Source organism: Danio rerio, chromosome 13 (assembly GCF_052040795.2).
Source record: "Danio rerio strain M-AB ecotype USA chromosome 13, GRCz13ab, whole genome shotgun sequence".
Lineage (NCBI taxonomy): Eukaryota > Metazoa > Chordata > Actinopteri > Cypriniformes > Danionidae > Danio > Danio rerio.
This window is the reverse complement of record NC_141033.1, coordinates 6531843-6558883: the sequence shown is the minus strand read 5'-3', so window position 1 is coordinate 6558883 and position 27041 is coordinate 6531843. Positions and strand designations below refer to the sequence as shown.

The following is a 27041-nucleotide window of genomic DNA, read 5'->3' as shown; positions in this document are numbered from 1 at the left end:
AAATTGACTTTAACTGTATGTGGCACTGAAACGTAAATTAATCCGAGTAAATCTTTCAATTAAAAGTAAATCCTCACATTATTTTTAAGCCTATTGCATACACAAGTCTGTGCAAACAAATATATATCCCATGAAACATTAGTCATGTGGCCTGTTCGCATCCATTAGCTAACTGCTAAAGCACTCGTGTGAATGAGTCCATTTACCCCAACTGTCTCCTCTCTGTCTGTGAACTACAATTCAAAGGTTTCTGTACTTCCATTATTTTCAGCATAGAGGACATGCTTTATCAAAAGAATTAGTGATGCTGCAGGCACTTCCACTGCTTCTCAAGCCTGTGAAGGAATCATTAGTTTTGTCACAGCTGTGCCATCAAAGTTAATGACAATGACTGCTGCTATTCCTTGTTCAAAGGCATGTGGGGAGTTTTCAGGGGCAGCCATTAATTAATCTTGTTTTATCAGCCATGATGCACCAAACAGCAGAAAGCAGGGAACATTTATTTTTGGAGAAGCTTATATTATTTTTTTCAAAAAGATTTTAAGTCGGATAAATTTCTAGCATTTGTTCGGGGTGCTCTGATACTGAATACTCAGCTAAGCACTCAACAGTATTTAATCAAACCCCTAAATATAATGAAATTAACACAAATATCCATAAACCATGATTTTTTACGACTATTACTACTATACTATTTAATTATATTTAACTAACGCGAGCAGAATGATGCCAAAGTTAAGCTAGGGCGGTAATAGGGTAATACGGTATACTGCGGGAACTAAAAATAGCAACAGTGTCAGTTTCAATACCGTTATACTGTCATAAACAATGCACTTTTATAGGGGACAAGTATTAAATATATATATATATTTATTTATTTTTTTTATGCCTAAAAATGTGTATGCGTGATTGTCATCATGGGACAGTGTGGAGGAGAGAGAGAGGTGAGGTAAGATGGCGAGTCGCACACTATGTGACCTGGTCTGAAAAAAAGAACACAACATCTGCAGTTTGGCAGTATTTTGGGTTTCGACCGAACGAGAACCAAGACGTGGTAAATACGAACTAGAGGTCTGCGTTCCTGCTGCTGGACCACGGGACCCGACCAGATTTCTTGTGGTGCGGGAATGAATTTCCGAATAAAGCGCGAGAGCGGTCGGTGTAATTTGAACGGGAGCGGGTGGTCTAACAATATCACTCCAGAGCAAGCAAGCGATGTTTATGTGTGTGTGTCTGTGTGTGTGAATGTGTGTGAATGAGAGAGAGCATGATGCTGTGCATCGCTTGTTTGGTGCTGTCTATGTGTGTGTGTGTGTGAATGAGAGAGAGAGAGAGAGCGGGATGCTGTGCGACGCTGGCTTGGTGTTGTCTATGAGTGTGTGTGTGTGTGTTTGTGAATGAGAGAGAGCGTGGTGCTGTGCGTCTATGTGTGTGTGTGTTTATACAGACATCTTGTTATAGGCTGTCTGGACTCTGTATCATCTAGCTGGGTGGTTTTTGGTTTTGCTCTTCTGTTCGCGAACGCATAATTCCCCCATGAAATTTAGTCCAGGGCAAATCCAATACGAACAAGACAATTTGCAAATTGTGCAACAAACATGTGACCGCGAACCTAAGGTCGCATATATAGTGATCAGTTTCTGAATGGTTTAGGCACAAGCCAACAGTTTGGTGATGCTGTCTGTGCCTTACGTCATAATTTTTTTATTATGCACCACGGTAATACCGTATACCAGGGTAAAATAGGGAGGAGGTTTGATGGTATCAAAATTTGGATACCGCCCAAGCTTAGACACAGTCACACTAGAGTTTGTGCATGGGAAATTCTATTGCATGGCTCTGCAAAACCCCTTTTTGGGATTAAACAAGATGACTAGACATAAAAATGTGATTGGTCCATGTTTTAAATTTCTGTACTGAGAGGTCATGTTTTGATCTTCGATTAGTCTCACGTAATCATGTGATGCGATTCCGCAGGTCAGAGTTCACCAACCCAGCAAACTGCGAACACTTGTTGCACAAGCTTGCGTTTCCGGTCTGAAGCATTTGCGTGCGTATGAATGGAAGTCTATGAGGTGAAAAGTCCAGTGTGACCGCAGCTTTAGGTTGGTGGGGCGAATGCTAATAAGAAACACCTGCCCACCACTTTAAAGGGTGGTGAACTTCAAAGGGGCAGTATGTAGGTTTTACACCTAGTGGTTAAAATGGGTATTGCATAACTGGATCAAAAGAAACTCAGCACAGGTTGCCAGATTGAGGACCAAGGAGCGAGTATGATGATCGAGCCTAAAGGCTGATTTAAATCATGTTCTGTATGAAAGCAATGACTCCTGATAGAAGGAATACACTCCATATTACAAGTTAGTTAGTTAGAATTAGTTGTTCTAACCAACACCTGAAATTGCTACATTAGAAATGGTTTCTATTTCTTACAGAGGAACAACCAAAAAACTGACATTGATTACCTCAAGTACACCTCATGTGCATTATTCAGTGCTAAATGCTAATAATGTGGGTTTGAATGCCAATTTAGGTGACATTTTATTGCCATACAACTAAAATCAGCAGCAAATAGTTCACCTCAGATCTTAAAAATAAAATAAACCGTTTGAAATTGAGCTTTAGAACTGTGACTCAAGCCGCCAAACAAGCCAACACATATCGGTGATTCAGCATGTACATTTAAAAATGTTAAAGAGGTTTAATATGTATTAATTCGATTATAAACCTTACCATTTCGTGAGTATTCTGTGCTTCTGAATGGCTGTGTTTAAAGGGTCACGAAACACCAAAACACATTTTTTGAGCTATTGACAGTCGTATATGTGTCCCACACTGCTAAAAACACTATTAGGACACCTATATTTCACTAAAAAGTGTAAATTGGTTGTTTTTGCGTTATTTCAAGCAAACTTGTACTTCCTGTTTGAAACGAATTTTTGAAGCTGCGTCACAGCCATGAGATCTTAGCGTGTATTCCAGCGTGCAGACTGGACGTCTGTACCAGAGTGAGTCTTATTACGTCTTACAGTGTGATGCATTAATGCATGAGTAAGGCTTGGGTCAAACCAATCACCGCGCTCTATTGTGCAACTTCATTAATATTCATTATTGTCACCGTGTTTACACCACAAAGACGCCACGTTGTGTTGGCAAAACAAGCGTGAAGTGTTGCTTTTATAGTTTGCTGCTGTTAAGTTTCGTTTTCATTTTCTCTCTGTGAGAGCTCTGAGTCACGTGTGGATTAACAGTGTACGCGACGCAGGACAACAATAACTTACGTGTCTAAAGAGGATTATTGTTTACCTGAGAGCTGTTCTCATCTGCAAACGCTGAAATCTGGATTTGCTTGTAGTATTTTCTCCATAATGACGCGGCTCTAGTTGCTGTTGATTGTTCTGTCTCTACAGATTTGGTAAGTGAGCGACCAGTGCTCTTTGTTTATTCAGTTTGTTCGTATCGAATTAAGTTAACTATTGCACTGAGTGCAGAAATGTTAGCACCGCATTTAGTGACCGGAATAACACACGCGGCTTTCTGACGCTACCTGCTGTGTGCATCTAAGTTTCCGGGAAATGCAGAGTTTTTTTTTCTCTCATTCGCCGTGCGGTATCAAACATTGCATGAAAAATACACGCTTGCAGCAGTTCCTCGAATCAAATATCTCGTTTGTCGCGAGAGGCATGAATGAATTCCCTGAATGAAAGAGCCAAACTGCAGTTAAAGTCCAACATTTAATAATTTGGCAAATAATTCGACTACAGATGTCCATGTAGGTTAAACACCATCACTGTCTCCTGTCTGTGTGTGTGTGTGTGTATTTTGACTCTGAAACTCGCGCGTGCACAAATAGACACTCCCACACCATCCCACTTTAGTTCCTCCGACACTCCCCCCTAAACAGAGCTGGACACGCCCACTTTTCTGACTTTTTCCAAAGTAGAGGTGTGAAAACACCCTGCTGAAACGAGGGGGTTTCATGGCCCTTTAAATTTCTGTCATGTTTCGCCTATAGTGCAAACAACCAAATTGCTTATCACTGCAAATCTCGTCACGTAGCGTGTTGTTAGGACACTGCTCACCTAATGTTTATGTTTGTAATATTTATATTATTTGCTAATTAATAACCTTGTGTGGAACTCTGAATCTGTGTCTCATTTCGGAATCTGCTACTGTCCATCAGAGGTTGCATTTCAGTCACGGACGCATGCTTTGAAAGCCTTTCTAAATGAATGAAAGCTGTTTTGAAAAAATCTAGATTAAGGCTGCAAAATATTACAAATATCTGAAATTGTGATATTAAGTTTTCCTGTGATATACAGTTGACATCAAAATTATTTGCAAATTCTGTGAATTAGCTCATGTGAACTCTGCTGAAAAATCCAGCTTAAAACAGCCTAGGATGGTTGGCTGGTTTTAGCTGGTTGACCAGCCTGGTTTTAGAGGGGTTTTGGCCATTTAAAGCATGGTTTCCAGCCATTTCCATCCTGGTCTTAGTTGGTCAGGCTGGAAAATGACCAGCTAAAACCAACTTGACCAGCCTGGTTTAAGCTGGACATAGCTGGTTTTGGCTGGGCTCCCAGCCTGGTGAGGCTGGTCAAGCTGGTTTAGCTGGTTTAGCTGACCAACTAAGACCAGGATGGAAATGGCTGGAAACCAGCCCGGAAATGGCCAAAACCCCTCTAAAACCAGCCTGGTCAACCAGCTAAAACCAGCCAACCAACTTGGGTAGGTTTAAGCTGGATTTTTCAGCAGGGAAGCCCTGTAGGGCTATTCATTTTGACTTCAACTGTATATTAAAATATCAACGCAAGTTCATCAGATAAAATTTCCTTAGGTATACAGAAATTAAATAACCAAATGTAAAATAGCACTGTGTTGTCTTCACTGAATACATAATTTATTAAAATTCATTTTATTAAAGTTAAAAATGATACAATTTCTTGTGCCTGTGAGCTTTAAACTCTCTTGATCTGCTCATAAAGCCACAGGCCTTAAAAACACATGTAAACGATAAACTTTTGGTCCGTTATGACTGTGGCTCCTGATCAACAAAAATCCCAATTCAACATTGCAGATCCTGCGATATGACTTTTGCAAATGCACACATTGCAATATCGATGCTAAAAGATAAGTTTTGCAGGCCTTAAATATACAGTATGACACATTCGACTACAGTAAGGTTAAAAACATTGCATTTACTAATGTAATGTAATGTGTGTAGTGCATTTATTGTGTACGGCCATAAACCCAAATTATTTCACAATTATGCCACAGGACAACGGTGCCAGTGCGCTCACCACACACCAGCTATAGGGAGAGTGGAGAGACTGTGATAAAGCCGATTTGGTGGATGGGAATGATTGGGAGGCCATGTTGGGTAAGGGCCGATGGAGGGAATTTTGCCAGGAAACACCCCTAATCTTTACGAGAAGTGCCATGGGATTTTAAATGACCACAGAGAGTCAGGACCTCATTTAAACGTCCCATCCGAAAAATGGCACTCACTGACAGTAGGGGTGTCACGATCCTCCAAATCCTCGATTCGATTACATTTTCGATTCTAAAGGCAGGATTCGATTTGATTTTCGATTATGAATAATTAATTAATTAATGGCCAATTAATTATTTGTAGCCTACCGTTTAGACTTGCATGGTCTTTGTTTTACCTATAAACAAACCATACAGTAAATGAATAAAGGTAAGTTACACACATAATTACCACCTGTCAATCACTTTTTTCTGCGGGACTCGTGAATAGGCAGTGATCTTAGTCGTTATAATGGCGTCGGTAAAAAAGGTGCACAACCAACAGGAACCCCTTAACTGACAGTATATTGTCCCCTTCACTATACTGGGGCATTAGGGCCTCACACCAGGCCTTGCTGGCCTCACTAACACCACTTCCAACAGCAACCCAGTTTTACCATGTGGTCTCCCTTCCAGGGACTGACCAGGCTCAGCCCTGCTTAGCTTCAGTGAGGTGCAGGGGGATTTGGCAGTGGCTATAAATTACTATAGTACTATAAATTGTATATGATTTGTAAAGTTTTTCATTTGGGATTTCTCTTGACATTATTATACCAGGTGTCAATAAAAATGTGTCTTGTGTTATGAGTGAGTCACTGAATAATATTCAGATTTATTTAAAAAAAAAAAAAAAAACTTCCATAGTATCTGAAAGCAGTGCATGACCCAAGTAGTGTGGCTGAATAGCATTCATAAAACAGTAGGTAAAAAAGTGCGCAGATGACTAAGTATTACTGCCAAGAGTCTTAAGCATGCATCTGATGCATACTTTACTCCCCCATGAGGCCGAGAGAGTGGAATTCTGAATGAAAGTGAATCAATGTAACTGGCACCATAAGTCACATGACCAGGGGAGAGGAAAGGGGAAACTGATGCTGCCATAATAGTGTATAAAAAAAATAAAAAATTGGATAAATCTCCTTCTTTTAACTATTCATTCATTTTCCTTCATCTTAGTCCCTTATTCATCAGGGGTTACCACAGCAGAACAAACCAGCATATGTTTTACTCAGCAGATGCCCCTTCAGCTGCAACCTAGTACTAAGAATCAACCATAAACTCACATTCACACACACACACTCATACACTACGACCAATTTAGTTCATTCAATTCATCTATAGCGCATGTCTTTGGACTGTGGGGGAAACCGGAGCACCCGGAGGAAACCCACGTGAACATGGGGAGAACATGCAAACTCCACACAGAAATGCCAACTGACCTAGCTGGGGCTCGAACCAGCAACCTTCTTGTTGAGAGGCGACAGTGCTAACCACTGAGCCACCGTCCTTTCCTTTTAACCATTTAGGAACAATAAAAATTAAATTAAATTAATAAAAGAAAAAAAGAAAAAGAAATGTGGCTAGTGTTTTAGTTTTTAGTGGCTACTGTACAAAAGCAGAAAAGCCATCCATATGGTGGTAAGCGGGTCCGTTTATAAGCATGAAAAGGAACGGTGTCATACCAACCAGTAGTGTTCGTTTTGAAGATGCCAATACGTAGGGCTGTAGAATTAATCGAAAATCCAATTTCGATTTCGATTATGGCTTCTAACGATTATGAAAAACCATTAATCGAGATAAACGATTATTGCATCATATACCAAAACCGTGAAAGACCAGCATTCGGTCTCATTCGCACACTGAGACGAGCAGAGGAGCGCAGACATCTAAAGTAATCTTAACGTGAGCGCTTTAATGGTCAAATAGGTGTCAAAACGCGGTGATTAGCGATTATTCATATTAACCCTCATTTGCGTAATAAACAAACGAGTTGAGAATCAAAAGACACGTGAAAGAGAAACCATTAAAAAGACAGCGCGATGTTCCTGCTGCCGCCTGTTTTTATCATTAATCAAACGACGAGAAAATCCCTCTCTGCTCTTGACTGAAGGATTTTTGTAGCTAAAGTGTTTTTCTTAGGGTGAAGATGCTTAAAGCACAGTTTGTTTCATATTTTTATTCTATTGTATTTATTTCTCTTTCCTTTGCAGGGTGGAAAATAACTGTATGTATACAGTTGTAGTCAGAATTATTAGCCCTCCTGAATATTAGCAACCCTTTTCCTCCAATTTCTGTTTAATGGAAATATTTTTTTATGTATTTCTGAACATAATAGTTTTGATATATCATGTCTAATTACTGATTTGTTTTATCTTTGCTATGATGACAGTACGTAATATTTTACTAGATGTTTTTCAAAATACAAGCATTCAAATTAAAGTGCAATTTAAAGGCTTAATTAGAGTAATTAGGCAAGTCATTGTATAACAGTAGATTCTTCTGCTGACAATCAAAAAATATATTGCTTAAGGGGTCTAATAATATTGACCTTAAAAATGGGTTTCAAAATATTTAAACCTGCTTTTATTCTAGCTAAAATAAAACAAATAAGACTTTCTCTAGAAGAAAACAAATTAGAGGAAATACTGTTAAAATTCCTTGCTCTATTTAACATAATTTGGGAAATAGTTATTTAAAAAAACAAACTTCTCAGGAGCGCTAATATTTGACTTCAACTGATAATCGTTTTAAATAATCGTGATTACAATTATGACCAAAATAATCGTGATTATGATTTTTTCCAAAATCGAGCGGCCCTACCAATACGTACTTCTAGCTACATAATTCCTGATCTCCTGAAATGTATAAGGGCTAAGCTTTCAGAATGAGCCTATGTTTGATCATACCAACTGTAGAACTCTAAAGGGTATGCCTCTCTCATGGTTTGTGAACGTAACTAACCCAATAGGACTTACATTTGTATATTTATACAAATAAATTTAAAAAATCCATCAAGTAACACTGCAAAAAATGGTTCCATCACAAATCGATTAAGTTAGCATAACAAATGACCCCCCCCCTCCCAAAAAAAATTTCCATAATTGTGTTGTTTAAGCTCATTTTAAATAAGTAGTTTGAACAAGCAGTAAAAGTCTTTTTTGAGAGCACAAAAATAGCTAAACTATGTAGCTAAAATGTGTTTTGGTTTTACTTTGAAAGAGCACCAGCTTACGCTGTATCATCCACAATCCAAAACTAAATTCCACTAATCTACACAGTGAAATATAGAAGAAACAGATCAATGTTAAGCAACAGCCCTGCCCGCTTCTCTCCTTTGATGCTTATTAATGGAGCACGAGTAGGTTATGCATCTCTCTCATCAGCATGGCACAGACAGCAAAACTACATTAAATTCAGCATGAAAAGAAAACATGAAGCGGGACTTTGCTTTGTCCATTGGAAATTAATTTCATCCTTGCTGTTTGCTGTTGCTCTGATCTCATTTAAGTGACAGATTGCTGAAGTGGAAGCATTATCCACTTGTTAAGTCTGACATAGCACTCACCTTTCCAGATCCATACACCCAATCAGAGTATTTTTAAGCCAAACACTGTGCTGTACTGCTACCAGAAAATCATGATTCTGATGAAAACTTACATGGCCAGACAATGAGTTCTCGTTAATTAATCATTAAAATATACAGTTGAAGACAGAATTATTAGCCCTCCTAAATTATTAGCCCCCATATACATTTACTAGATATTTTTCAAGACACTAGTATTCAGCTTAAATTGCAATGTAAAGGCTTAACTAGGTTAATTAGGTTAATCAGGCAAGTTAAGGTAATTAGGCATTGCATAACAATGGTTTGTTCTGTAGACAATCAAAAACAAATAATCACGGTTCGTTGGGTTAATAATAATGACCTTAAAATGTTTTTTAAAAAATTAAAAACTGCTTTTATTTTAGCTTAGATAAAACAAACAAGACTTTCTCCAGAAGAAAAAATGTTATCAGACATACTGAGAAAAATTCCTTGCTCTGTTAAACATAATTTGGTAAATATTTAAAAACGAAAACAAAAGGGCTAATACTGTTTATATAAGGGTTCACAGACACCCAGAGACTTTCATGTACACCAGGGTTGAAAATATTATTTGCTCAGCATCTGTGTCGTTTACTATTTGTGTAAACAGAACCTCACATCCCTTTTCCTTAAATACATCAATTTTATGCATTATATTAAACATTACTATAATGTATAACAATAGGCCATTTCATGCATTATATTAATCAACATCAATATTAATTATCATAATAATAACATATAATATTGAGCAACAGTTGTCATTGTTTTGATGGGCTACAATGTAATGAGTTCCTAATTATATATATATGTAGGCTATTTACATTATGCAACTGTTGCACCCACCTTTTTATAAATAAATATAATGGCATGTCGGAAACAGCTTCTGTTCCACTTTTAGACAACTTTTGGAACTGTAAAATACTGTAAAATGTATACTTTTACTGTACTATTTGCTGACTGATTAATTGATTGACTAGTTTATTAAATTTAATTGTATATTTGGCATTTTAAATGCATTTTGATGTGTTCTTAAACAGCTATTGAACTGTTATGTTAATTATTAAATAAAGGTGTATATTGAAATCTGAAAGCAACAATTATGTCATTTAACAAACACTTATAATTGATAAAGCACCATTTAGGTGCTAGGTATCTCAGGTACAATGTAAAGCTATAGTCTCTCCATTTCTCTCTCTCTCTCTCTCATATGGACACAGAGGAACTATGTTAGACCTATATTATTTTTTCAGTTAAGGGGGTAGGGGAACATTAGATTGCCATAAAGAAAATGTACAAGTGTTCCTCACAAATTAAAACCAAACAGATTCATTAACAGACATAAGAGATGTCTCATACAGTGCCACTCCAAATATAGTCCAGACTCAACAGCGACTATTTCAGTGAATAGGCCATAATTGGTGGTACAACAAATGACGTTCAGGCATTTTTGCATAGACTTTACCAGTAATCATGGTTCGTTGAGCTAAACGATAACTAGCAAACACAGGCCTACATCAGCAGCAGCATTAATGATAGACACTTTGGAACTTATAATAATGTCGAGTTTTATTATGGAATGAAAAGGTATGTAGCTAACCTGTCGATTGAAAACAACTTTAATCTAACTTAAAATGTAACCTGTCTATCTATTTTTAACAACAAGACGAAATAAAATGCGTCACGCATTCGTCTAAAAACCTCAACATTAAAGCTACAAATTAGCTGCATCATAACACAATAGCATAAACATCTGGCTTCTCAAAAGTTTATATTAACATTGTTTACGTCAAGAAATCTTCCAACTGAATATACAATGTTGGCTCCCTCACACACAACATAGAAAGACTGTGTAAACAAATATGTTTGGAAACTTGCAAAGTGAGGCCACGTAACAATATCATATGTAGAATCAATGGAAGAGGTGACTGAGGCCTTACACACCACCACATCTGTGTGTGTGATCCATAAAAAAAGTTTATACAATACGCTTGTGTAGGCTAACACAAAACTGTTGTTCGTTTGTGTTAAATATAACGTGATTATGAGAGAAATAATGAAGCGCACGACTCCATCTCCCACTCAACCCTCATTTGAAACAGACATTGTGACAAATAATAAAGAGATTAATCGATACCATTGTCGATCAAAAAGCAACATCGTCTTGATTCCTCGTCCTTCATTAAATCAGATAAACATTCAGACTGATGTTATGCCAATATGTCTATGTAGCATATATATATATATATATATATATATATATATATATATATATATATATATATATATATATATATATATATATATATATATATATAGCGATTATACAGTATTGAAAGACTGTTATAGCAAGTTGAGGATTTATCAATGCATAATTAACCTCCATCTATATTCAAGGTCTGAAGGACTTTTGCAGACATATACAAGAGAAGTCATTCCTCAAGGGGAATAACGGCAACAGCACCCAGCTTATAAGACAGACTTTCTTACCGTGAGCTGCGGCCACAAAACCTGTGAAAAGCAGCAGGATGTGCTTCAACGTGCCCATCTTGTCCGCTGTAATTCCACGCAGCGCCACGGTGTCTTGCGTTTTATTCTCACCGATCACTGTAATGCATAGAGATCCAGTTTTGGCAAGAACATCTGACGCCTATGGCACACGGATTCGTCTATATTAGCTCTCATATCACCGAGATTAGCCACTGCAGAGATGAGACACGGTGGTGTTGAAACCAAAAGTGATTCCCTCGATCCAAACCTTGGAGACAGAATGGAGCGATGAGACAGTCCGCATCTAGAGGAAGGCGCTGGACTCAACCATCATGTGTGATACAGGGGAATATGGATGGAGATCTACAGTCTGCATGCAGCGGGAGTCTGCAGAATCTTACGGCTTCTCATAAAAAACATCACCTCATAAAGTCGTCTTTTCGTGAGCCATATAATTTCATATGTTCCTGATCCGAAGCAATGCATTCAGCTTTCCCGGTTAAAATACATATTAATAAATTATTTTTTTAAAAATAGCCTACAAATCAAATTGTTTGATCCAGATCGATCTTAACGGAATGTCGTTGCTTTTTAAATGAACTACAACCAATCAAAATGGATTTAATAATAGATTAAATGACATTTAACATTATATAATCGAATATTTTTAGTTTTAAGAAACTCGTCTAATAGGCTGCAGTCTTAAAACGAACTAATTAAGTATTTAAAGCTAATTTTATAGCTTTAAATAGCATATCGTGTGTGTGTGTGTGTCATAACTTTTTTTACATTTATTATTTTTTCCAAATTTATTTGATACTATATGTGCATAAAGGCTAGGCTACTTCTATAGACAATTATATACATACAATAGTATATATAGACTGTAAAAAAATATATATGATCGATTAATCCTGACAGCATATGTTTTAGTTAATTGTAACTAATTAAACCAAGTTAATCATGTTCTAATTTAATTTTATAAGTTATACACATTGTTTTAAGTTTTAATATTATATAAGTTTAATGGACTCATAAGGTTAATTTGATTCAGCTTAAAAATTGAAGGCAACCAGGATTTTTTTTTAAAGTGTAGGCTTACATTAAATGTCATATAGGCAAAATAACAATTAACAATGACAAACAATACAAATAAAGTAACAATTAACAATGAAAAACCATACAAATAACGGGAAAACAAAAAGAAAAAAGAGAAAAATGCTAATATTGTGGATGATGAAAAAGGAGTTTTTAAAAGCCTTTTTGTTCTTAGACAATTGGAACAGGGAAAGGTACTGCTCAAAACTGTTCATTAAAACAAAAAACAGGAGGTCTGGAGTTTGAATATTCATAGGCTACTTAAGAATCTGAAATATTGCAAGCTGCAAAACCAATTTTTAAAAAATCCTGGTTGCCTCAAATTTTTAAGCTAAATCAAATTAGTCCATTGAACTTATATTATGTTAAACTGACTTAGAACAGTGTGTGTAACTTATAAGATCAAGTTAGAACATCATTAACTTAGTTTAATTTCTTACAATGACTTGAAAACATACGCTGACAGGACTAATTAATCATCTCTTTTTTTTACAGTGTACTCAACAAAGCCCTACATAGCATCCCTATAATATAAAGTAGTCCTACACTGTAAAAAATATGATTAATTCATTGTGACAACATGTTTTTAGGTCATTGTAAATAAATTAAAATAAGTTAATTTTGTTCTAACTTAATTTTATAAGTTACACAAGCTGTTTAGGTCAGGTTAACATAATATAAGTTTAATGGACTCATAAAGTAAATTTGATTTAGCTTAAAATTTAAGGCAACCAGTATATTTTTACAGTGTACATTCATTAAAAAAAATCACTCCTGTCGGCGCCAATAGCCTAGTGGTTAAATGCGCCGACAAATAGCACCATAATGCTCACAACGACCTGAGTTCAATTACTGGATCGAGGTCCTTTGACGACCTTACCCCTCTCTCTGCTTCCAGTGCTTTCCTGTCTGTATTCTCAACTGTCTTATATCTCGATTAAAAATTGAAAAAAATAATACATTAAAATAAAAAACTTTAATTATAAATATATATATATATATATATATATATATATATATATATATATATATATATATATACATATATATATAAATGTATATATATATATATTTATATATATATATATATATATATATATATATATATATATATATATATATATATATATATATATATATATATATATATATAAATGTGTGTGTGTGTGTGTGTGTGTGTGTGTGTGTGTGTGTGTGTGTGTGTGTGTGTGTGTGTGTGTGTGTATTAATTTAGAAAAAAAAATCACTCCTAATAATGCCTAAGACACATTTCATGAAAAAGAACAATTGGAGTAGATATCATTTTTAATTTTGGGGCAGAATAGAACTTACACTATTAAAAATTATATGATTAATTAGTCCTGACAGCATATGTTTTAGGTCATTGTAACTTATTTTAACTTAATTTTATAGGTTACGCTAACTGTTTTAAATCAGTTTAACACAATAGTTCAATGGAATTATAAGATTAATTTGATTCAGCTTAAAAATGTAGGGCAATTTATTATTTACAGTATACATTCATTAAAAATCACTCCTAATAAAGCCTAAGACACCTTTCACACAACATATTTGCAAAATGAACAGTCCCAAATAATAACAATAAATAAAGATCATCAAAAAGAACAATTGGAGGAGATCTCATTTTTAATTTTAAAGCAGTACAGAACTTACACTGTTAAAAATTGTATAATCAATTGAACTTATGAACTTATTAATATAAGATAATCCTGTTTTAACTTAATTTTATAAGTTACGCAAGGTGTTTTAAGTCTAAGTTTAACACAATATAAGTAGACTCGTAAGTTTAATTTGATTCAGCTTAAAATTTTTAAGACAACCAGAATTTTTTACAGTGTATGAATTCCTATTTTCTAAGAAATCTATTTTACTTTATTAATTAGAAAACAACTAGTGGTCTATGAGAAGGCATACCTTTTACCCAACAAATGTCACCCACATTTTATCACCTGCTAGACTGCTACAGTAAAGAACGGATTATACTAATTATTTTTACAGGAAGAATCCCAACACAATCTACCAACAAAATAATCCACCAAATCCTGCTCGATGTCCAGTAGCATAATAAAGCAATGTTTAGTTCTTTTGGGAAGCGTGTTTCGGCTGTTATTCTATATTCTGGTACAAATATGCATTTATTTTTAACTCTTTCAATACAATCAAAATCCAACTGTTATAGGGATCGTGTTACGATGAGGAACACAATATATGTCAGGGCGTATGTGGATGAATGTGTTATGACGACTGTTTACGCAACCTGGTTAGAGAAAACATTTTGCTTAATATAAAACGCAGCTCATCCTTCTTAACACAAGTGAGCCATCACGGCGCGCGCTAGTCCAAACTCTCTCTCTCTCTCTCTCTCTCTCTCTCTCTCTCACACACACACACACACACACACACACACACACGCACACACACAAACACACACATTGGGTAAGACTGCAGCACACTTCATCAGCACGTTCAGTTTTTGATTAAACTATTAATGGCTGGGAAATGCGTTGTTCCGACATTTTTTCGACTTTGAGAGCGAACCTTATCCTTGGCTGTTAAAAATGTGGCTATGCTGCCATCTATTGAGCCTTGACACTCAGATGAGTTCGCTGAATATGGCAAGCCGTTTAGACTTTTATTCATTCCCATGCAGGATATGATTTGTCAACAATTTAATTATTGATATCAATAATCAGCATTCTTGATATCAAATATTCAGTTAGCAAAAATGTAATTGTTGATATCAAAACTTGAATTGTTGATCAGAATTTATATATTTTATAACAAGAATTGAATTTTCACTAGTTAAATGTCACCATAGGCTGCCTTTAAATTTAATTGTGGATATCAAGAATTGATTTCTTACTAGATGAATGTAATTCTTGATACCAATAAGGAAGCACGGGGGACAAAGTAGTTTTTTTTACCATAAGTTCAAGCACAAACCATTACAGCATATTCAAAAATCCAATACATATGTTTGTGTTGATATAAAAGTATGACTAGGTATATAAAATATATATAAATAAAATGAAAAAGGCGGTTGTGAGGGTCTTAATCAAGTAATAGAAACGAGCCTAAGGCATGTGAAAGCTTTCAGGCATTTCTGTTCCTTGTGGAGTGAAGAGACCTCTTCAGATCATTCCTCCATCCATTAAAGTGGGGTTTCACCTTAACAAATTTGCATCAGTGAAGTATTTAACTGGAATAATTAGATTAATTGCCAAAAAGTCCTGGTCTTTGTCCTTCAAAAATATACCAACTTTGATGGAGACCCCAGTTAAAGGGTGTATTTGTATCTGTCTGGAATGCAGCCACTTCTGAAATTACATCCAAAACTGTTTTATAACTTTACAGTGAAAAAATATGATCTACAGTTTCAATATCTGTCTTGCAAAAAATGCATGAATTGTTTCCACAGTTAAATTTTTCATGTAAAAAGTTAATAGATGGGTAAATGTCATTTACACTTTTAAATGCTACTTCTTTAGCCTTAGGAAAGAAACGGGTATGTTAAGTATAATTTTCTTATTTTTCTTGCTTATTTACTGAACTCTTGTAGAACATATTTTCTTGATATGGAAAGTATTGTTTTGGCAATAAATTTTTTTAAAAACTTATTTGTAAACTGTTTGCTATTAACATGAATACCGTCAATGCAGAGTGACCTCAATTCTGGTAAAATATTTGAATACAATATAAATTTAATTCTAATTAAATAATTAGAATTAAATTTAATAATAATTTTGACTTCAACTGTGTGTGTGTGTGTGTGTGTGTGTGTGTGTGTGTGTGTGTGTGTGTGTGTGTGTGTGTGTGTGTGTGTGTATTTATATATATATATATGTATCGCGGAGGAAAGTGAGCGGGGTGGGGGGTCGCGGACGAACCTTGAAGAGTGTTGGGGAGTCGCGAAAGAAAGTGAAAGTGAACAGCGTATGGGGAAGGGCTGTTGAGGAAGGTGATCGGATCAGATATCAGAGGTGCTGGATCCGGAGTGTTCCGGCACAAATTGAGCCCTGGAGTTACCCTCACCTGCGATTCATGGATATCCAGGGCCATGGAGTCCTATGTGACAAATACAGTTCATTTATCAACAATGAGTAGCAAAATGTATAATTACATTTTCCAGACAAGGGCAATGCGCGAGAGCCAGACCAGCACTCTTATGGCAGAGACTCTGCAGAGAAATGGAAACTATCAGAAAATAGTTACAAATAACTCAACGAACATGACTTTGGCTGTTGAGCTGTCAGGATTCCCGCACATCCGGCGTTTTGCACACATTCTGAATGACGCGACACAGCATGCTTTAAAGGTACCTGCTGTAGTTTGAATGCTAGCCAAGATTCAGAGGATTTCTGCATTCTTTGATCGGAGCACCACAGCAGCGAAAGCACTTAGGAGGAATCAGATTATGTTAAATCATCCACACCACAAGTTGATAACAGATGTTGCAGTGCGCTGGAACAGCACATATTGTTTTCTAGAGTAGCAACCTGCCATCTATGCGGCCATTTTAGCTCCTAAAGAAAGATATTTTTAATTTTATAACTGTCATTACTAAAGTAAAGTGCCTTAAAGGTCCATATATTTTTTGGTCGTTGGATTTTCTTTTTAGAAACAGATATTGAAAAACAATAAACAAGTCGTTGTTGTTGTTTTTTTGGTTTTTAAATTTATTTTTATTTTTTATTTAATAAATTGAAATACTTAGTGTTTTTCTTTTTCATGATGGAAAACATTTAAGCAAAATTTGAAAATGTTTGATTTTCATTTATTATTTCGAATAACAAAAAATAAAATCACCAGAAAACACAAATGAAAATAGACCAAGGGTCTGCTTTTTTGTACGTGCATTACTCAATTAACTGGATTTGGTTATTGATGATTTGATATGATCTAGGATCGTTTCGTTCTTCAAAACTCATTTAAGACTTGTTGACATAGCAACAATTCTGGCAGCTCAAACCTGCTCGAGAGCAGGTTTATTTCATATAAACAGGATTAAACTCCTTTTTTTTAAATAATGTAAAAATCTGTATGAATTTCTTTCTATTGTAGATTTTTTTTTGTTTGTTTACTTCTTTTCACATTTAATACAATAATGACATCTATTGTTATGGTCATTTCTCAGTCAAGAATTAAACAGTTTTCTCAATAATTTGCATTAATTCAATTCAGGATAACTTTTAAGGGGTCAATTATTTGAAATTATATGAAAGTAGTCTCAGAATTTGTCTCAAATTTCTCTCGCGAGTGCCATTCATGCCTGCTGTTCCCACGTAAATCCACCAGAGGCCACTGTCGACTGACTGACCAACTGATTGATTGACCCACCCTCCTCTTTCCCTAAATCCAACCAAGAGTGTTTTCAAAAGCACGAATTGACCCGCACACTCACTTCCCTAAATCCAACCAACAGTTTTAAAAAGCAATCCAGATCAATTAAAGCCCTGATTTTTACCCTGTTTTCAGATATTACAATCCACATTCTCACCCTGTTCTTTACTTGTTTATTTTATTTTTTGGCTTCTGTTCTTGTATTACCCGCTTTCTAGAAATGTTCTTCGCTGGACTTGAACCCCGTGTACCGTGAACCCTTGAACCCAAATGTGTAGGCTGCGCCGTAGCATACGCGTGCGCTTGGCTTGACGCAGAAGTATAAATCAGCCTTAACACCTTGTGACTAAATAAAGGCCGCCAATGTGATCATGCACTCTAATGCGCAAAACGCCAGGCGTAAGAGCGTCATTTAAAAAAAAATACCTCATGCTCATTTTTTTCCACCAATCAGGCACTTTTGTTCACGTGCACAGAGCTGCTAAAGGAACAGTAAACAACGCTTGGAGGCGCTCAAGCGCAAAACTGTCCAGAGATGACCAGAGGCGATTTGAACGTGGAGCTGCTTATTGCACTGGTGAACAATAATCATTTCTTCAATGTTAATGTTTACAATGCAAATCCATCTAGATCTTACCACTTTAATTGGTAAACAAAGCAAGTCTCTCATGTAATATATATACTAAAAGATGGAGCATATTACTTTACACACTGTATTGTAAATAAATCAAATATTTTCATATTAGTCAATAATATTGCTGAAATTAATTTAAAAACTGAACAAATATGAATTTACACACATTTACACAAGTAAATAAACAGAATCAATGATTCAGTTCGCACGCAGATTCTGTGTGGGCCTACCGATGGGCCAGTTGATGGTTTATTCCGCTGTGGTGACCCCTGATGAATAAAGGGACTAAGCCGAAGAAAAATTAGAGAATTAACTAATCATTGAGTAATGGATTCATATGGTCTAACTTAAAATGTTTAAAAAAAAGAAATGGAATTTTAGACATTTTGCCAACCCAAAAGTGGACATTTTTGTAGAATAACCCGAAACAAATGTGTGAACAAAATATGAAGTGCAAAAGTATAATGTATATTTAAACAAAATTAACTGGACAAGATTTGAAGGCATAATTAAGCAGGAGCGAACAAGGAATTATTTCTTTTTATTTCTTTTTATTTCTTTCTTTTTCTTTTTTTTTTTTTGACTGATGCGTCAGATAGCACCAGATGATGGCACTATAGTGCAACATAAGACGTACCGGTAAAACCCAAAGAAGAAGAAAAAAAGTCTATATGGGATACAGCTGCGGATATTCAAGTCAAAATAGCATTATTTTTGTGACAACTGTACAACAATAATTCATATTTACATTACAAATTTACATTACCGTGAGGGTTGGGTTTAGGGTTGGGGTATTGATAGGCGTTAACAAAATACAGTTTAATGTGCATTTTAATAAATAATATAAATAATACTCGGTCTAACTACCAAGTATTTATATTTTGACTAATATTTTATTACTATTTATACATTGTTGTAACGGTTGGATTAAGACTTGGGTTAAGTGTAGGCGTTAATAAAATACCATTAATAGATAATTTAATAAAGAATTCCTGTCAACCTTCGGCCGCAGCTGTATCTCTTCTATCGCGCTCCATTTCGTTAGATGGCAGTAATGTAGCCGAAGCTTCTTTTCCTGTCAACCACAAATAAGCAGTACAAGAAAAAGAATTAAACCCCGCGAAAATATTTTGTTACAGTGGTGAGTAATATGAATTAAACTGTTTATTAACGCAGATTATGAACTTTTAAATGCCTGATATGTCGTCGTATGTTAACGGTGATGTGAAGGTGGCAGAACGTTTTGTTTTGGAGAGACCGTTTCTGTGAGAAATGATTAAAAGACATGCTTCGTTTTATTGATTAGATTTAAGGTTTGTTTTTCTTGGTAACATTAACCCTGTGTTATTTTCTAGATACAAACAGTTGTATCGTTGCTAGGTACTTGTTATGCTTTACCATGTTCTGTTGGTTGAAGTTGTAGGAGACGCTGTATCATGACTGGAGTAACGTTAACCACTTCAACTGCATTTCTCAAAGGTAAAGCTATTGATTTGCATTTCGTTAACGTTAGTTTGGAGATATTTTCTATCCTATTGTTTTGAAAAACCGTAAATAGTTATCAGTATGTCTGTCTGTCTATCTATCTGTCTAGCTGCAACCTTGCATGTAACTTACATAGCTAAAGTTATATGTTGCTTTTCCCCTCAAATTCTCATTTAAATGTCAATATCATGATTAACCATTCAGTAGTAATTCAGAAATTACCTTAATTTGCTTTTCTATGCAGGGTATTTGTTAATTCACTTGTCTGTTTCTCCATTTGAAGATGTTGTTGCATATGTAGATGTGTGGTCTGCGAGTAGGATGGAGGATTACTCTGATCCATTCATTGAGCAGCTTCAGGACATGGGTGCACAGGTGATTTATCATTATTTAAGTTTGAATAAAAATGTAATATAAATTGAATATGTATTATTAATTAATAAATTGCAGGTATCTAAGACGCTCAACAAACAAGTGACCCATGTGATCTTTAAACATGGCCGCCCATCCACATGGAAGAAGGCCCAGAAGATCGGTGTGAAGATTGTTTCTGTCCACTGGGTAGCAAGGTGAAATTTTATTTAAAAGAGTAAATAAACATAATGCAGATACACGGATCACTTGTGAGTTGTGAGCTGTGAGCTGGAAAGAACAGAAGGTTCAACCAACTCCGAATTTAAACTTGAACTATGAGTTGGGTGGCTATGACATGGGGAAACTTTGTTTTAGTTTCAGATCAACTGAATAGAGTTAATTCAGTCATCTCTGAAACATTTGACTCTGAGTTAAGCACTTGCACCATGACTATGACAAGCCGTTATCAGTGTATCACTGGTGTTATGATTCACTATGGTAAAACATATCTGCATAGGAGTTGAGACATTACAAGTTTAATTTTCATCAATGTTATCCCATCACAATAAAAACATGTATAATAATAGGTTAACTAATAGGCTATTATTTTATTTATTTATTTTTGTCTCTTCCAAATGATCTAACAGAGTTAAAAAAAATCTTGCTTAAAATTAAAGATCGTTTATTCATTCATTAATTTTCTTGTCGGCTTAGTCCCTTTATTAAACCGGGGTCGCCACAGCGGAATGAACCGCCAACTTATCCAGCAAGTTTTTATGCAGCGGATGCCCTTCCAGCCGCAACCCATCTCTGGGAAAAATACACACACACACTCGTACTCTATGGACAATTTAGCCTACCCAATTCACCTGTACCGCATGTCTTTGGACTGTGGGTTAAACTGGAGCACCTGGAAGAAACCCACGCGAATGCAGGGAGAACATGCAAACTCCACACAGAAACGCCAACTAAGCCGAAGCTCGACCCAGCGACCTTCTTGCTTTGAGGCAACAGCACTACCTACTGCACTACTGCTTCGCCCCTAAAATAAGTGCAAATTGCCCTAGATACAATACATCAAGCTCAAGACCATGTAAAAGTAGCATTTGAGTTTAGTAAGGGGAAATAATAATAATAATTAGATGCTACTTATACATTTACAGGTATATACTCACCGGCCACTTTATTAGGTACACCTTAGTACTTGGTTTGACCCCCTTTTGTCTTCAGAACTGCCTTAATCTTTCATGGCATAGATTTAACAAGGTACTGGAAATATTCTTCATTGATTTTGGTCTATATTGACATGACAGCATCACACAGTAGCTGCAGATTTGTCGGCTGCACATCCATCAAGTGAATCTGCTGTTTCACCACATCCCAAATGTGATCTATTAAATTGAGATCTGATGAGTGTGGATTGAGGGGAAGTTAGTTTGATATTTTTACATTCGTTCAATGGCAACTCCCTACATTGTTTACCATGGTACTTTAAATATTTAACTGAAATCACATGTAAGTATGACAGTTTTTTAAACATGTCTTGCACTTTAAAAAAAGGAGAGGAGAGCGAAAGCATCTTTGGGTTTACTAAAGAAATCATTGTCCTCACTAGTTTAGCATCATACTAACCAGGATAACTGACTCTGACCATAAGTTACCTCGATTTTTAGATTGGTCTTGACTCGCCCTGCTTTCTGTAATTTTAACACCCCTCCCATTTCTGAAATGGAAAACCCAAAATTTCTCTAATTTCAGGGTTAATATACTCATAATTTAAACTTGACCTCTTTTCTGAAATGGGCCCCTGTCTAGCTTAAAGGACTCTGACATCTTCTTTCAAAGAATACCAAAATATGTATCTTGATAAGTCATGTCTCCCTGACAACATAAGTTTTGTAAACAACAAAAACACAAATTTTGACAGTCTAAAAATGCAGATTTTGGTTTGCGAATATGCAGTTGAATAAAAACTTGGGCAAGATGTTGGTGATGCCATTTTAATTTTCTGGCCCCATCAATGATATATTTTTTTTCTATTTGTTGCATTTCTTTCAATGGCCTTTAGATGTCTCTATAACTCCATGTTTCCTCTTTGTTCCAATTTATTCCAGATGCAAAGAGACTAATCAGCATATAAATGAAGAACTCTTCCCTGCACAGAATGAAGAATCAAAACGACATCTTACAAACAAAAGAACAGTAAGAAAATTAAAATTTTAATTATAATTGTAATTGTAATTATTTTTTATAATTTGTTGTAAAAATGACATGTATATCTTTGTGAATATTAACTAACTACTTGGTGCCTTTCTCTTTTTGCAGCACTGTTGCATGCAACCAAGGAATATCCCGATAAAGACTCCAGAAAATGACAGACGGCTGAAAAGAAAAATTGACAAGATGATGGAAGGCCTGGTGCCCTCATCCCCTATCGGTGAGACAAGCAAACGATGGTTTAGTTTAATTCCATGTTCATTTCAGAGATTTGATGTGCGTTTGGAATGTTGTTTAAACACAGTTTCGGACACCTCACCTTTTATCATTGATGAGGAACGTGGAATAGTGTACAGCCCCTCTTTAAAACGCTCTGACAGCATGGCTCAACGATTGAAAGAAATGAAAGCTGGACGTGAACATCTCTCACCCACTGGTACCCTATTTCCTTCATATTTTTGTAGCATGTATGTTTTTTAGACCGCAAAAGATTATGCCAAACAATGAATTTCACAGTTGACATTTCAATTGATTTGATGTGGTTAATAATGTTACATTTTTATAATTGCATATAGAGGAAATAAATGATATAATGTACATAAACCAGGGTTGTTTCTTGTTTTTTGTTTTTTTTTACTTTAGAATTTAAATCTAATTTAAAAACAACATGATTTGCTAATCTGTTCGTTTACACTAATCTATAATTCTGGAAAAGCCATATTGATAAAGATTATTAAACTGAACTGTACTAGTAAAGCTTTCTTTCTGGCTTTTATTTTGTTTTGTACTAATGTAATTGTCTTGTACCACAGCCTCACAGAAGCAGGACATTGGCTCAGAGCATGATCCATCCCCTCCAGCATCGACAGCTCTGTCTTTCTTGCAGCAGCTAGGTTAGTGAAACAAAAATCTTTTTGTGGTAGTAGAATGATTCTAGTAACCATTTTAAATGGTGTTTTAAAAAGTAAAACTATAAATGTATTTTCGTTTACAGAGGAAGAACCATTGGATCCTTTTTCTGTCTCTCACTGTGATGCCTTGAAGAAAAGAGGTGAGCGGGAGAAGCTGAACTGCATTAAAAAGTCCATAGTAAAAATATCAAGAAAACAAGTAAACCACAAGCCTTCTGAATCAGATGCATGTAATCGTGTCAGTGATGAGAGGGGCATTGAAAATCCACTATCTTCAAAATCAGAACTGGGTTTATTGAGCAAAACCAGAGGAACGAAGCAGACCACTCTTAAGAACTTCCTTTATGAAACATCTTCTGAAAGAGAAGGAAGCTCGAATCTCAAACCTGAAACTAAAAACACTGGAATGTCCACAGAGTTATACGCCAGCTCTGAAAAACCTAAAAGCTTCCTGCCCAAAAGCCTTACAAAAGCAATTCGCAGAAAAAGTGTACATAACTGCAAAGAACTGCTGACCAACTCCAAATGTTTGTATTCCAGCAAGTCGTCTTCAGAAAATGAGCATATCTTTCAAAAAGACGAATCTATGATTGATAAGCCAATGCATAAACGTCAACGTCGAACATCTGCTGGACTGCATTCAGCCTCGCTTTGTGCTCTACCTAGTAGAGAGATTTCGGACGATGAGTTGTTTGAAGACTTCTTCTCGCCAGCAAACAATGCCTCTAAAAAGAGAGTTGTTTTATTTGATTTGACTTCAGACGCAATGCCAACTTTTGACCTAGAGGACTCAAACAAGAAGGGCAGGCGAAAGTCTTATAAAAAGCAAAAACATGGTATCAAGGACTCAACGGTTGCCTCATCAGACTCTGTGAACACAACGGAGGAGTCAGTTCTTGATGCACGTGAATCAAGATCTGAGCGTGTGGCTGTAGGTAAGTCATCCAGGTTTGTAGAAATGAAACTTGAGCCATCACCCAAGGAACAAAGGACAAGATCTGGGTGCTGACTGAGCACCAATGTTCTCACTGGCAAAAAAGCATGAAACTTATTAAACGTAATACTGCTAAAGGAAAATGGTGTGGGGTCATCGCCATCCTCAATGCTTGACACAAAGCAGCAATTGCCAAAGTAACCTAATGACACCAAACGTGGTACTGAAGAGACAGATGGATTTAAAAAGTATTCATTTTAGTTTGTTTGTATTGAGCCGAATAATTTTGTACAACAGATTGTGTTTATGGAAGAGCTTGACAGTACATACACTGTAAAAATGCTGTAAAAAATTGCCAGTAGCACTGTAAAATTTACAAGCGCACTGCAAATAAAAAATTACAATTGTGTTATAGTTTTACAGCACAATTGTACTTATTAATTTACGGTGTGCTTGTAAATTTTACACTATTACAGAATTTTTACAGTATAACTGACTTTTTTACAGTATTACTGGTTAAACTTGCTTGTAATTTTTACAATTTTTTCAACCTTACTGGCAAAATTTACAAGTGCACTGTAAATTAATAATTACAATTGTGCTGTAAAACTACCACACAATTGTTAATATTACTTTATGGTGCGTTTGTAAATTGTACAATATCACTGGTCATTTTTACTGAATTTCTGGCAAAATGTACAATCGCAATTACTATTGTGCTGTAGTATGACAGCACCGTTGTAATTATTGCTTTACAGTGTATTTGTAAATTTTACAGTTTTAATTTTTACGGTGTAGCTAGCAATTTAGTAGCACACTGTAAATTATTACACTAGTAATTGTTAATTTACAGTGTGCTTGGAGGTTTTGTCAGTTATACTGTAAAAATGGCCAGTAGTAATGTAAAATTTAAAAGCACACTGTAAATTAACGATTACAATTGTGCTTATTATTAATTATTAATTATAATTGAGCTGTAAAACCAACATGCAATTTTAATTATTAATTTATAGTGTGCTTTAAGTTTTACAGTATCACTGGTTATTTTTACTGTATTACTGGCAAAATTTACAATCGCAATTACAATTGTGCTGTAGTATGACAGTAGTGTGCAGTAGTAGTGTGCTTTTAAATTTTACGTTATTGCTGGCAATTTTTACAGTATTACTGCCAATTTTTACAGTACTGGCAAAATTTACGAGCACACTAAATTAGCAATTACAATTGTAGTCTAGTTTTACAGCACTATTGTAGTTATTAATTTACAGTGCGCTTGTATATTTTAAACTGCTTTAAATTTTCTGGCAATTTTCACAGTATTACTGGCAAAATTTATAAGTGCACTGTAAACTAATAATTGCTATTGTGCTGTAGTTTTACAGCACAATTGTATTTATTAATTAGCTATGTGCTTGTAAACTTTTCAGTATTGGCAATTTTACAGCATTACTAGCAAAATTTACAATAGCAATTACAATTGTGCTGTGGTATTAATTATTCATTTTGTGTGCATGTAAATTTTACAGCACTACTGGCAGAATTTACAAGCGCAATGTAAATGAATAATTACAATTGTGCTGTAAAACTACCACACAATCGTAATTATTAATTTACTGTGCGATTTGTAAATTTTACTATATCACTACCAATTTTTTGTTTTACTGGCAAAATATACAAGCACACTTTAAGTTACAAATTTGTTGTAGTTTTACAGCACAATTGTAATTATTAATTTACAGTGAACGTGTAAATCTTGTACAATATTACTGGCAATTTTACAGTATTACTGGCAATATCTACAGTATTACTGGCAAAATTTACCAGCGCATTAAATTAACAAATAAATGGGCTGTAGTTTAACAGTTCAATTGTAATTATTAATTGAAAGTGAACTTTTTTGTGTGAATTTTATAGTATCACTGGCATCCATAATTGCTCGTAATAAATTTTACAGCACTTTTTACAGTGTGGGTGTAAAGTCTGAAAATGTAAAAGCTGTGAATGTCTAAATTAGCACCCATGTTGTATCTAATCTATGTTGCTGCTATAGGCCACAATAAATGGATTTAATTTTTTGTACTTTAAAAGTAAGGAACATCCTTTGTATTAGTTGAGAAACACATTGACAATAAAGCATGCTTTTAAAAGTGTTTCACGGTTGACCAAATGTAAAAGATGTGCTCTTATCTGCTGTTCAGCTGTGTAGCTGCGCACCTGCTGCTCAAGTTAACTTTGTTTGCATTATTTCAGTTGTAGGGAAAGAAAATAAAAGCACAACAGATGGGATTGAGAGAAGTTCTGAAATGTGTAGCAAAGTGGAGAATATGAAAAAGGACAAATGCTTGAAGGTAAAATGCTGGAGTTTTTTTTTTTTTTTCCATGTTTAGTAGATTGTATTAAAGTTGTATTGGATGAAATGCTTTGAAACAAGACGTTTATGTGAGAATTTAATATAAGTTCATCCATGTGAATGTTTTTGGAGAAATTGCTAAATTAAAAATATATATCACCCAAAAGTTTAAGTTAAGTTGATAGTTTCAAAGCTTTGTGGTGTATTTTTTTCTTTGTTAAACACAATGGTATTCTGGAAAGCGGTAATTACTGACATCCATAGTTGGGGAAAAATACAATGAAAGTCATTGGCTACACTTTTCTTACATT

The 27041-nt window shown here is 35.3% G+C and overlaps 3 protein-coding genes across 19 annotated transcripts in view; 1 reads left to right on the top strand and 2 right to left on the bottom strand.

Annotated features, from left to right (window-relative positions):
* csmd1a (CUB and Sushi multiple domains 1a) overlaps nt 1–11668 on the bottom strand; it is a 244233-nt gene extending 232565 nt beyond the window's left edge. The window contains 1 exon segment of the mRNA NM_001017855.1: nt 11387–11668. Coding sequence (NP_001017855.1) covers nt 11387–11444 — 58 coding nt within the window. The 5' untranslated portion in view covers nt 11445–11668.
* wu:fc02b11 overlaps nt 1–27041 on the bottom strand; it is a 643013-nt gene that overhangs the window by 473846 nt on the left and 142126 nt on the right. The window lies entirely within an intron of this gene.
* The window catches only part of mcph1 (microcephalin 1), a 37098-nt gene continuing 29575 nt past the window's right edge, over nt 19519–27041 (top strand). The window contains exons 1-11 of one of the 16 annotated variants that reach the window (XR_015505415.1): nt 19574–19620; nt 19710–19792; nt 19897–19958; nt 20248–20339; nt 20415–20533; nt 22433–22520; nt 22644–22755; nt 22840–22971; nt 23348–23428; nt 23530–25929; nt 26095–26666. Coding sequence is in view for 11 of the 16 variants with exons in the window: in NM_001430843.1 (NP_001417772.1) it covers nt 19916–19958; nt 20248–20339; nt 20415–20533; nt 22433–22520; nt 22644–22755; nt 22840–22971; nt 23348–23428; nt 23530–24381; nt 26631–26728 (1617 nt within the window). In the remaining 5 variants the exon portion in view is untranslated. 16 annotated transcript variants of the gene reach the window in all.